This window comes from Bombina bombina, chromosome 7, assembly GCF_027579735.1.
Source record: "Bombina bombina isolate aBomBom1 chromosome 7, aBomBom1.pri, whole genome shotgun sequence".
Lineage (NCBI taxonomy): Eukaryota > Metazoa > Chordata > Amphibia > Anura > Bombinatoridae > Bombina > Bombina bombina.
The window spans coordinates 176,075,463-176,089,241 of NC_069505.1; the positions used below are offsets into that span (position 1 = coordinate 176,075,463).

The following is a 13,779-nucleotide window of genomic DNA, read 5'->3' on the forward strand; positions in this document are numbered from 1 at the left end:
TCTCTTTACCTTATTCTAAAGTACTTCCCAGCCTGTTGTGATAGCTCCGCTATGATTAGGCTGTTAGGCTAATACACTGGATTATATGTAGGGCCTATAGTTCATGCATATGCTTGCTCAGAAAAAAAACCCTTTTGTATCACAAGTTGTCCTTGTATTAACAACCCTTCAGTACCACATTGCTACAGTATTTCAAAAAGGGAAAAAACAGCCAAACGTTTACCTTTCCTTCCCCTTCTGCTCCCGATCTGCTTAGGAGACTGGGCCTCTGATCCTCTATTGCTCCAGTAATAGCCGTCCCTTACACAGTGTACAACCAGAATCTCTTGCACCGGCTCACCTTTGAAGGTCTTTGGTATTCTACCAAAAACTAAGGTAAGCGACCAGCTATTCCTAGGGCACCAGGGCCCGAAGAAAACTTTCAAGTTATTCTATGGCTGGCCGTCTATACACTTAGCTGGCTATTAGATACAAGCGCCGTAAAACGCTAGTTCCAGTGTTCTGCCTCTGCTCCGGGCTGTGTTCCTGTACTCCACCCTTGGCAATCTCCTCTGCTGAAGTCCCGGATTCGGATTCTACTGTCTTTACTCCTCTCCGGGCTATGTCGGTTGTGATCTTTAAGGCGCGGCAGTTAGACGCCCACACCTGTCCAGGTCCGATCCGGGAGTTCGCTCCTTCAGTGGCTAGTGGTCCGGAGCCTTAACCTCCACCTGTGTAATATACCTTCAGGGCTAGCTTATTCATACACCCGCTCTTTTTCCACACTTTCCCCAGGAGCTAAGATACCGCTCAAGGCTTCCTCTGTGATATGTGTACACAGCACACCTCCGCCTTCCTTTTCAGCGTCTCTCCCGGTAAGGCGTGCAAGGGGATCACACACAGGTAGCGTAGAATTTTGTGTACAGGTGTCCTTTTGGCTGTGCCTTCCACCTAACTTTAATTCACCTTCAGTCCGCTTACATTATTTAGCAGTTTTGGGGTATAAAAAGCTTCTTTATTGCCATTTAAGAGGACGGTTAAGCAGGAGCTCTAAAGGTGTGCGGCCATTCTCTACCTTGGCCGGCTCCACCCCCTCCTCTCTATATTTAGTATTTTTGGGTCTTTTTTCACTACATACAAGCATGAAATGATGTGTACTGCATATATATCCATTGTTGTGAACTAATAAATGATAACTGTGTATGCTGAAATCCCTGTCTTTTGTGTAGATACTTATTTAGTCTCTACTTACTCTCTCTTTTCTTATATTTAAAATAATTGATTTTAAGGTTCTGCATACTATTCCCTTATAAGGGTGGGGATACCCATTGTATTGGACTTTGGGATCAGTAATAAATATATAGTATATTCAATTTCCCTATAAACCATAACATTTCCTTTTTTATTAACTATAAAATGTGAAGTTAAAATGAAAAATAATGCCATTGTATCAGTTGTGCGGTCCTTAATAACACTTATCAGTTTATAGATACCAATCAGCATTAGTGTACTAGCCAATGAATAATAAGCATTAGCCTACTAGCCAATGAATAATGATCATTAGCCTACTAGCCAATGAATAATGAGCATTAGCTTACTAGCCAATGAATAATAAGCATTAGCCTACTAGCCAATGAATAATAAGCATTAGCCTACTAGCCAATGAATAATGAGCATTAGCCTACTAGCCAATGAATAATGAGCATTAGCTTACTAGCCAATGAATAATGAGCATTAGCCTACTAGCCAATGAATAATAAGCATTAGCCTACTAGCCAATGAATAATGAGCATTAGCCTACTAGCCAATGAATAATGAGCTTTAGCCTACTAGCCAATGACTAGTAGTAAAACGTACACAAAAGATGCTGCTGTAAGTGATGGACTTAATAAACTTATTGCTGCTGAAAAGGTTCATTTTTCTACAGGGAAACATCCACACCCTAAAGGGTTATGAAACTCCAAAATTTTCTTTTGTGTTTCAGACACAACAAACCATTTATTTTAAAAAAAAGTTTCCAATTTAATTCTATTATCAAATCTGCTTTGTTCCCATGGTATTCTGTGTTGAACAGATACCTAGGTAGGCATCTGGACCATTACATGGCAGGAAATAGTGCTTTTGCAAATTGATGACATTCTTGCAAAAATGCTGCCATATAGTGATCCAGAAATGGGCCAGCTCCTAAGCATACGTCTATGCTTTTCAAGAAAAGATAACAAAGAAAAATTGATACTATAAGTAAATTAAAAACTTGTTTAAAACCGCATGCTCTATCAGAATCATGAAAGAAAAAATTGTGATTTATATCCCTTTAAAGAAGCAAATCCTTTAAGGTTTGTCACACCTTCTTACTAGTTTTCATGCAGGTACCAAGAGACTGAATGACCACAGCTGAGAAGAGTTATTGAAACAGCACTTGTTGTATTGTTTAAAGCATATGATACTATTTCTGTACTTGTGCTTACTCTAATGATATTATTTCTGTACTTGTGCTTACTCTAATGATATTATTTCTGTACTTGTGCTTACTCTAATGATATTATTTATGTACTTGTGCTTACTCTAATGATACTATTTATGTACTTGTGCTTACTCTAATGATACTATTTATGTACTTGTGCTTACTCTAATGATACTATTTATGTACTTGTGCTTACTCTAATGATACTATTTCTGTACTTGTGCTTACTCTAATGATATTATTTATGTACTTGTGCTTACTCTAATGATACTATTTCTGTACTTGTGCTTACTCTAATGATACTATTTCTGTACTTGTGCTTACTCTAATGATATTATTTCTGTACTTGTGCTTACTCTAATGATACTATTTATGTACTTGTGCTTACTCTAATGATATTATTTCTGTACTTGTGCTTACTCTAATGATACTATTTCTGTACTTGTGCTTACTCTAATGATATTATTTCTGTACTTGTGCTTACTCTAATGATACTATTTATGTACTTGTGCTTACTCTAATGATATTATTTATGTACTTGTGCTTACTCTAATGATATTATTTATGTACTTGTGCTTACTCTAATGATACTATTTATGTACTTGTGCTTACTCTAATGATACTATTTATGTACTTGTGCTTACTCTAATGATACTATTTATGTACTTGTGCTTACTCTAATGATACTATTTCTGTACTTGTGCTTACTCTAATGATATTATTTCTGTACTTGTGCTTACTCTAATGATATTATTTATGTACTTGTGCTTACTCTAATGATACTATTTATGTACTTGTGCTTACTCTAATGATACTATTTCTGTACTTGTGCTTACTCTAATGATATTATTTCTGTACTTGTGCTTACTCTAATGATACTATTTATGTACTTGTGCTTACTCTGATGATATTATTTATGTACTTGTGCTTACTCTAATGATACTATTTATGTACTTGTGCTTACTCTAATGATACTATTTCTGTACTTGTGCTTACTCTAATGATATTATTTCTGTACTTGTGCTTACTCTGATGATACTATTTATGTACTTGTGCTTACTCTGATGATATTATTTATGTACTTGTGCTTACTCTAATGATATTATTTCTGTACTTGTGCTTACTCTAATGATACTATTTATGTACTTGTGCTTACTCTAATGATATTATTTATGTACTTGTGCTTACTCTGATGATACTATTTATGTACTTGTGCTTACTCTAATGATATTATTTATGTACTTGTGCTTACTCTAATGATATTATTTATGTACTTGTGCTTACTCTAATGATATTATTTCTGTACTTGTGCTTACTCTAATGATATTATTTATGCACTTGTGCTTACTCTAATGATACTATTTATGTACTATTGATATTATTTATGTACTTGTGCTTACTCTAATGATATTATTTATGTACTTGTGCTTACTCTAATGATATTATTTATGTACTTGTGCTTACTCTAAGAGGGGTGATTCTTTAACATCTGAAGTGCATTTTGTTTAAAACAGTAAACGGATTTAATTCATTTTCTCTTCGTGCTTAACAAGTCCTTACAAGGCCCATTTGATTACAAAGTATTAGTTTAAAATTAAAGGGACATGAAACCCCGAATAAATCTTCTGTGATTTAGGTAGAACATACAATTTTAATTAACTTTCCAGTTTACTTCTATTATCAAATTTGCTTCATCCTCTTGGTATCTTTTGTTGAAAGAGCAGCAATGCACTACTGGTTTCTAACTGAACACATGGGTGAGCCAATGACAATTGGTATATATATCAGCCACCAATCAGCAGCTAGAACCTAGGTTCTTTGCTGCTCCTGAGCTTACCTAGATAAAACTTTCAGCAAAGGATAACAAGAAAAGGAAGCAAATTAAATAGTAGAAGTAAATTGGAAAGTTGTTTAAAATTGTATGCTCTGTCTAAATCATGAATGTCTAATAATGACTTTACTGTCCCTTTAAATTTCAATACATGCGCTATTTCATAGGAATAATATAAACTTTTCAGTACTATTCCCCTTTAATTTTGCAAAATGCAAAGACTTCCAGCTCTTGAGATTTGCAGCTCCCTAGACCCTCTTCTGTCTACCTTGTTTCTAATGACTGCAGCTTCTCATTCCCTTCTCACCTCGCCCTCAACCTTCAGTCTCTCCTCCCACCACCCCACTCACCCTATTTCATTTGCTTATTCTACCTTAACCATCTCTCCTTCTTGTTCATCACCTTTTGTCTTACCCAGTCAACCACTCTTTCCCTGCATTTATCCCCATTTCACTTTCAAAAACACTTCCTTAAAAACTATTATTGCTGTAGTCATACCGCTAGATTTAGAGTTTTGTCGGTAAAGACCTGCGGTGGTAACGAACCTTCTTTTTTTTCCAGCGCTCCCTTAAGACAACGCTGGTATTACAAGTTGTCTGAAAGGCTGCCGTTGCCTCAGAAAAGTGAGCGTTTAGCATAATTTAGCTCCACTTCTACTCTCAATACCAGCGTTGCTTACGGTAGCGGTAAGCTGGAAAAACGTGCTTGTGCACGATTTCCCCATAGGATACAATGGGGCTGAGCTGGCTGAAAAAAAACCTAACACCTGCAAAAAAGCAGCGTTCAGCTCCTAACGCAGCCCCATTGTTTCCTATGGGGAAACACTCTCTAAGTCTACACCTAACACCCTAACATGAACCCAGAGTCTAAACACCCCTAACCTTACACTTATTAACCCCTTATCTGCTGCCCCCTCTATCGCTGACACCTACATTATATTATTAACCCCTAATCTGCCACTCCGGACACCGCCGAAACCTACATTATAGCTATGAACCCCTAATCTGCTGTCCCTAACATTGCCAACACCTATATTATATTTATTAACCCCTAATCTGCCCCCCCAACGTCGCCCCCACCTACCTACACTTATTAACTCCTAATCTGCCGACCGGACATTGCCGCCACTATAATAAATGTATTAACCCCTAAACCGCCGCACTCCCGCCTCGCAAACACTATAATAAATTTTATTAACAGCTAATCTGCCCTCCCTAACATCGCCGCCACCTACCTACAATTATTAACCCCTAAACTCCCGCCCCTAACGTCGCCGCTACTATAATAAAGTTATTAACCCCAAAACCTAAGCCTAACCCTAACCCTAACACCCCCCTAACTTAAATATAATTTAAATTAAACTAATTAAATTTACTATCATTAAATAAATTATTCCTATTTAAAACTAAATACTTACCTATAAAATAAACCCTAATATAGCTACAATATAACTAATAGTTACATTTTAGCTATTTTAGGATTTATATTTATTTTACAGGCAACTTTGTATTTATTTTAACTAGGTACAATAGCTATTAAATAGTTAAAGGACCAGTCAACACATTAGATTTGCATAATCAACAAATGCAAGATAACAAGACAATGCAATAGCACTTAGTCTGAGCTTCAAATGAGTAGTAGATTTTTTTATAACAAATTTCAAAGTTATGTATATTTCCACTCCCCTTGTACCATGTGATAGCAATCAGCCAATCACAAATGCATATACGTATAGTCTGTGAATTCTTGCACATGCTCAGTAGGATCTGGTGACTCAAAAATTGTAAATATAAAAGACTGTGCACATTTTTTTTTAATGGAAGTAAATTGGAAAGTTGTTTAAAATTACATGCTGTATCTGAATCATGAAAATTTAATTTAACCTGAGTGTCCCTTTAATAACTATTTAATAGCTACCTAGTTAAAATAATTACAAAACTACCTGTAAAATAAATCCTAACCTAAGTTACAAATACACCTAACATTACACTATCATTAAATGAATTAAATAAATTAACTACAATTATCTAAACTAAAATACAATTAAATAAACTATAATACAAAAAACCAAACACTAAATTACAGAAAATTAAAAAAAATTACAAGAAGTTTAAACTAATTACACCTAATCTAAGCCTCCTAATAAAATAAAAAAGCCCCCTCAAAAAATAAAATGCCCTACCCTATCCTAAATTACAAAGTAATCAGCTCTTTTACCAGCCCTTAAAAGGGCTTTTTGCGGGGCATTGCCCCAAAGTAATCAGCTCTTTTACCTGTAAATAAAAATACAATATCCCCCCCAACATTACAACCCACCACCCACATACCCCTACTCTAAAACCCACCCAAACCCCCCTTAAAAAAACCTAACACTAACCCCCTGAAGATCACCCTACCTTGAGTCGTCTTCACTCAGCAGAGCCAAATTCTTCATCCAAGCGGGGCTGAAGAGGTCCTCCATCCGGTTGAAGTCTTCATCCAAGCGGGGCAGAAGAGGTCTTCCATCCGATTGAAGTCTTCATCCAAGCGGCATCTTCTATCTTCATCCATCCGGAGCGGCAGCATCCTGAAGACCTCTGACGCGGAACATCCATCCTGGCCGACGATTTCCCGACGAATGACGGTTCCTTTAAATGACGTCATTCAAGATGGCGTCCCTCGAATTCCGATTGGCTGATAGGATTCTATCAGCCAATCGGAATTAAGGTAGGAAAAATCTGATTGGCTGATTCAATCAGCCAATCAGATTGAAGTTCAATCCGATTGGCTGATCCAATCAACCAATCGGATTGACCTCACATTCTATTGGCTGTTCCGATCAGCCAATAGAATGCGAGGTCAATCTGATTGGCTGATTGACACACATTATATATATATATATATATATATATATATATTTACACACACATTATATATATATATATATATATATATTAACACACACACACACACACACAGTATATATATATATATATATAATTATATATATATATATATATTAACACACACACACATTATATATATATATATATATATATATTAACACACACACATAGAAAAGCAGTCAATCTCTTGCAAGCACACAGCTAGATTAAAAGCAAAACAGCATTTGGCCAAATGGTGATAGACCCAGGACCATGTCAAGGTCTCTTCCTCCCTGAGTCCCTAACTTACAGCCATACAATGCATGCCTTCAACCAAACACACTGAGATTCAAACAAGGGTTCAACTGGCCCTTTGTAATTTATGGAGACACATACAAAACATGGAAATGGACTACACCAGGGACGCCCTATAGGTAGATCGCGAAGGCCGATGTGATCAAAATGATGTGGTCAAGTTATGTGATCTCAACACTGTGGCGTGAGTAGAGTATGGATGCTAGAGATACCGCTTTATCTACCACAGTGTGTGAAGGGGCGGGTCATTAAACAGTCTAATGGTCAGACACAAAAAGTGCTACAGGATTGGATTATGAGGGACATTGATTTCAACCAGTCAATTTAGATGATTTTTGAATGACAACACAATTGGCCTATCAAAAGCATGGTTGAGTGAGTACTCTCCCAATGGATATGGTGGTATAGTATAGTTAGGAGGGTAAGTGTCAATAGATAGAAAAAATAAAGGGGGAGGCTGCTATGCTAAAGGAAGAAGTCTGATTTACGTCTGAGAAATGAACGTGTTGACCCGGTAAGAAATGGTCTGCATGGCGCGCTATTGAAATTTATTAAAGGTGATCAGTGGCAGTTATTTAAATGCAGTGTTTTGTAACATGGCACTAGGAGTTGTTCCTGTTAACCCGGATTAAAGTCAGTGCTACTTTTGTTGTCAGGATTAATCTGTTGTATTTGTATGCTTTTGCACATCCATGTGTTGCTAAATCATGCAACTTTAAAGGAATATGAAACACACGTGTTTTTTTTTTTCATGATTCAGATATAGAACATGCAATTTTAAACATCTTTCTAATTTACTCCTATTATCAATTTTTCTTCATTTTCTTGATATCTTTATTTGAAAAAGCAGGAATGTAAGCTTAGGAGCTGGGCCATTTTTAGTGGGTAGATCTCGTTGAGATGGTCATTTTAAAAGTAAATCCCACCACAAAAAAGTGGGCACCCCTGGACTACACTCTCCAAATGTAAAGGTACACATCCCCTGCCACTGCAAAACTCACTGTCCTGTCTACTCACCAGCACTCACAGACAGCTGCACAGCTTTTTAGTGACTTATTTTATAGGGACATTGATTTAATGGTATTTTAGAAAAAAAAATCATTTTTATCACTTCTTTGTTTTCTTCACTTGAACTTGTATTTTATATGCAGGTTGCCCAGATTTCGTCATCACAAAATATTCTTTTGTTTTAATGAAATGCAAAAATATTCTATGCTCGTGAGAATTTGATTCAGTGCTTAGGTACACACTCGTGGGAGTTTACTGCTACATATTTCTAAACTAGTATAGCCCACGCCCTTTCATTACAGAGGAACTGATGTTTTTGCAGAATTAAACATCTCCTGTGTACACTTCCTTTGTGGCACAGCCTATGTTTTGACTCCAAACAAACCACAACGTTTAATGTAAATACAGTTGGTGTTGATATTTTCCATTATCATTCCACAAATAACAGTAATTAAGTAATTTCCCAACTGGTCTATTACATCAAACAGATTTTTATATAGGTCAGATGCAAACCTATAAAGGGATTTTTAAACAATAACAATTCTGGAGTAAGTAGTCAAAATGTGTCTTCTGTGATTCGGATAGATAATGCAATTTAAACAACTTTCCAATTTATTTATATTATCAAATGATGCAGTCTTTTTATATGCACATTTAATTGAGCATGTGCAAGAGTACACAGTATATACTTTATGTACATACCAGTAAATGGAAGAGATTTCAGATATATATATAAAAAAAAGAAATCTACTACTCACTTTAAAATTCAGATTGTTTAATTGCATTGTTTTTTTATTCTGTATTTGTACTGCATTTAAAGGGACATAATACCCATAGGCTAAATCACTTGATAGTGATGCAGCATAGCTGTAAAAAGCTGACAAGAAAATATCACCTGAACATCTCTGTAAAAAAGGAAGATATTTTACCTCAACATTTCTTCAGCTAAGTAAGTGCTGTGTAAACAGTTATACTGCAGCTGCTGTTCAGCTCCAAGTTAAAAGAAAAAACAATAGCCAATCAGCATCAGCATGGTTTGCTTTGCCGTGATCTCATGAGATTTCACTGAAATCTTGTGAGATTTCATAGTAAACGCCCAAAAACTGAATATGAAAATAATATGACTGTGCCTGCACATGCAAGATGCAAACTCCCTTGCAAGTCCTGCGACTAGCATCCTGATTGGCTGCTTAAAGTCTCTTTACAGGAAATTTACAGGTGATATTTTCTAGTCAGCTTTTTTACAGTTATGCTGCGTCACTTTCAAGTGCTTTAACATTTGGGTATCATGTGGCCTGTTAGGGGTACTTGATGCCTGGAATTGAGAAACACTGTTCTACACAAACACTCAAACTACTTAAGCAAAAAATAATTGTTTTCCTTGAGAGAAACACAGGCACAGCTACTTATATTTAAATGAACAAAACAGAGAACATGTTTTTCAGTAACTGGATGAGTTATATAGACGTCATTTATTTTCTGTAAATAATATTTCCTTACCAACTGAATGATCCCAAAATATGACATCAAGTAACCAGAAGATGCTGCATCCAACCCAAAAAAGTGAGCAGAGATTACTGAGAACATTATCATGAATATTCCTGAGAAAACATAAAAGAGCAAAGAATGACAACAGAATATAAGTACAAGGGGTTAAAGGGACATTCCAGTCAAAATGTAAATGCCCATAGATGAATTACATCTTTGAATAGAAAGATATTTACAATATACAGGTATTAGCAAACGTGCTTCTATTAAGAGTTATCACTGTTTTAGTGTTAATATTTTCTCTGCACGTGCATGTGAAGTATAGCTAGATATTGTCACTGCACCCACATTTTAAATAACGTAGCTGCTCAGATAATCACTGGGGCTTGTATCATGTCAGCAATTAACAAATTAAGTCATTACCAGATGGTACAAGCACCGTAGGCTCTTAGTGCTGTGTTTAGAATGCTGGTGCACGGTGCATACTTAAATACACTTTTGAAACAGCTATAGCTTTTATTAGAAGCATTTTTGCTAATGCATGTATATTACAAAATTGCTTCTGTTTAATATTGAAATACGCCCATGTGGTTTTCAATTTTAGCTGGAATATCCCTTTAAATAAATGGAAATAAAGGCAAAAACTGATTTTAACTCTCTGTAAACACATAAACAAGTGGGCTAATTTGTTTTAAAGTCTTTTTTTTAAATTTTATTTAAATACATTTCTTCCTTTTTAGATCATTAAAGGGACAGTAAAATCAAAATGAAACTCCAGACACAAGGGCTGAATTATAATTGTCTGGCGGACATTATACGCCAGAACTGCTTGTGCAATGCTGCCCCTTGCAGATTCGCGGCCAATCGGCCGCTAGCAGGGGGTGTCAATCAGCCCAATCATATAGGATCGGGCAGATTGACCAGAGGTGGCGGACTAGTTAACTTAGGAGCATCGGTCTTAAGACCACTGCTTCATAACTGCTGTTTCTGGCAAGCCTGAAAGCACGTGCGGAAACAGGGGCCGTTGGGCCCTTGATAAATTGGCCCCATAGCATGTATTTTTAAACTGTTAATATACACATATACAGTACATATATATAATAACACAGTCCCCATAGACCACAATGTTAAGGCACTTTTCAGTTCCGTTTTTTTTCTAACACCCCACGTCCGCACACTTTAACCCCTTAAAACTGATTTATGCAGTTATTATTTTTTAAAATAAACAGCTAGATTGCGAGTTTTGCGTTATGAATGAAAAAGCAGCATTATGGGTTATAACGCTGCTTTTTCACTCCCGCTGGTATTACGAGTCTTGCAGGTTTAGGGGCACCGCACACTTTTTTGGCTGTTCCGCAAATTAACTTACGCAATTTACGTAAAGTCTTTTTTTCAATGGGACTTCCATAGCGCCGATATTACAAGCTTTTTCTAGGAGGCCAAAAAGTGAGCGGTACAGCCTATCCCGCAAAATTCGTAACGCAATCTAAAGTCAGTAGTTATGAGTTTTACGCTACAAAGCTGTAGCATAAAACTCATAACTAAAGTGCTAAAAAGTACACTAACACCCATAAACTACATATTAACCCCTAAACCGAGGCCATCCCGCATTGCAACACTAAAACTAAATGTATTAACCCCTAAACCTAAGTCTAACCCTAACCCTAACACCCCCTAACTTTAATATAATAATTAAAATAAATCTAAATAAAACCTACTATCATTACCTAAATAATTCCTATTTAAAACTAAATACTTACCTATAAAATAAACCCTAAGCTAGCTACAATATAACTAAAATATACATTGCTAGCTAGCTTAGGGTTTATTTTTATTTTACAGGCAAGTTTGTATTTATTTTAACTAGGTAGAATAGTTACTAAATAGTTATTAACTATTTGCTAACTACCTAGTTAAAATAAATACAAATTTACCTGTATAACAAAACCTAACCTGTCTTACACTAACACCTAACATTACACTGCAATTAAATAAATTCAATTAATTAAATACAATTACCTAAATTACAAAAACCCCCACTAAATTACACAAAATAAAAAAAGAAATTATCAGATATTTTAACTAATTACATCTAATCTAATAGTCCTATCAAAATAAAAAAGCCCCCCCAAAATAAAAAAAACCCTAGGCTAAATTAAACTACCAATAACCCTTAAAAGGGCCTCTTGCGGGGCATTGCCCCAAAGAAATCAGCTTTTTTACCAGTAAAAAAAAAATACAAACGCCCAACAGTAAAACCCAACACCCAAACAACCAACCCCCCAAATAAAATCCTAACTAAAAAAAACTTAGCTCCCCATTGCCCTGAAAAGGGCATTTGTATGGGCATTGCCCTTAAAAGGGCATTTAGCTCTTTTTCAGCCCAAAAGTCCTAATTTTAATATAAAACCCACCCAAAAAACCCTTAAAAAAAAACTAACACTAACCCCCGAAGATCCACTTACAGTTTTGAAGACCAGACATCCATCCTAAACGAGGCCGGGAGAAGTCTTCATCCAAGCAGCAAGAAGTCCTCAACAAAGCCGGGAGAAGTCTTCATCCAAGCCGGCAGAAGTGGTCCTCCAGACGGGCCGAAGTCTTCATCCAGACGGCATCTTCTATCTTCATCCATCCGGCACGGAGCGGCTCGATCTTCAAGACATCTGGTGCAGAGAATCCTCTTCTTCCGACAACTAATGATGAATGTTCCTTTAAATGATGTCATCCAAGATGGCGTTTCTTGAATTCCGATTGGCTGATAGAAATCTATCAGCCAATCGGAATTAAAGGTGAAAAAATCCTATTGGCTGATGCAATCAGCCAACAGGATTGAGCTTCAATCCTATTGGCTGTTCCAATCAACCAATAGAATGCGAGCTCAATCCTATTGGCTGATTGGATCAGCCAATAGGATTGAAGCTCAATCCTATTGGCTGATTGCATCAGCCAATAGGATTTTTTCACCTTTAATTCCGATTGGCTGATAGAATTCTATCAGCCAATCGGAATTCAAGGGATGCCATCTTGGATGATGTCATTTAAAGGAACCTTCATTCGTCGTTAGTTGTCGGAAGAAGAGGATGCTCCTCGCTGGATGTCTTGAAGATGGAGCCGCTCCGCGCCGGATGGATGAAGATAGAAGATTCAGTCTGGATGAATACTTCTGCCCGTCTGGAGGACCACTTCTGCCAGCTTGGATGAAGACTTCTCCCGGCTTCGTTGAGGACTTCTTGCCGCTTGGATGAAGACTTCTCCCAGCTTCGTTGAGGACGGATGTCCGGTCTTCAAAACTGTAAGTGGATCTTCGGGGGTGTTAGGTTTTTTTAAAGGTTTTTTGGGTGGGTTTTATTTTTAGATTAGGGCTTTTGGGCTGAAAAAGAGCTAAATGCCCTTTTAAGGGGAATGCCCATACAAATGCCCCTTTCAGGGCAATGGGGAGCTTAGGTTTTTTTAGTTAGGATTTTATTTGGGGGGTTGGTTGTGTGGGTGATGGGTTTTACTGTTGGGGGCTGTTTGTATTTTTTTTTTACAGGTAAAACAGCTGATTTCTTTGGGGCAATGCCCCGCAAAAGGCCCTTTTAAGGGCTATTGGTAGTTTAGTTTAGTCTAGGTTTTTTTTTAATTTTTTGTGGGGGGGTTACTTTGATAGGGCTATTAGATTAGGTGTAATTAGTTTAAATATCTGATAATTTCTTTTTTTATTTTGTGTAATTTAGTGTTTGTTTGTTTTTGTGATTTAGGTAATCGTATTTAATTAATTTAATTTATTTAATAGTAGTGTAATGTTAGGTGTTAGTGTAAGACAGGTTAGGTTTTATTTCACAGGTAAA

General features: G+C 36.5%; 1 protein-coding gene across 1 annotated transcript in view; it reads right to left on the reverse strand.

The window, feature by feature from the left end:
• Positions 1-13,779, reverse strand: part of SLC22A18 (solute carrier family 22 member 18) — a 209,266-nt gene that overhangs the window by 88,765 nt on the left and 106,722 nt on the right. Inside the window, exon 7 of the mRNA XM_053720433.1 lies at positions 9,962-10,062. Within this exon, the coding sequence (XP_053576408.1) occupies positions 9,962-10,062 (101 nt within the window). The remainder of the gene's footprint in view (positions 1-9,961; positions 10,063-13,779) is intronic.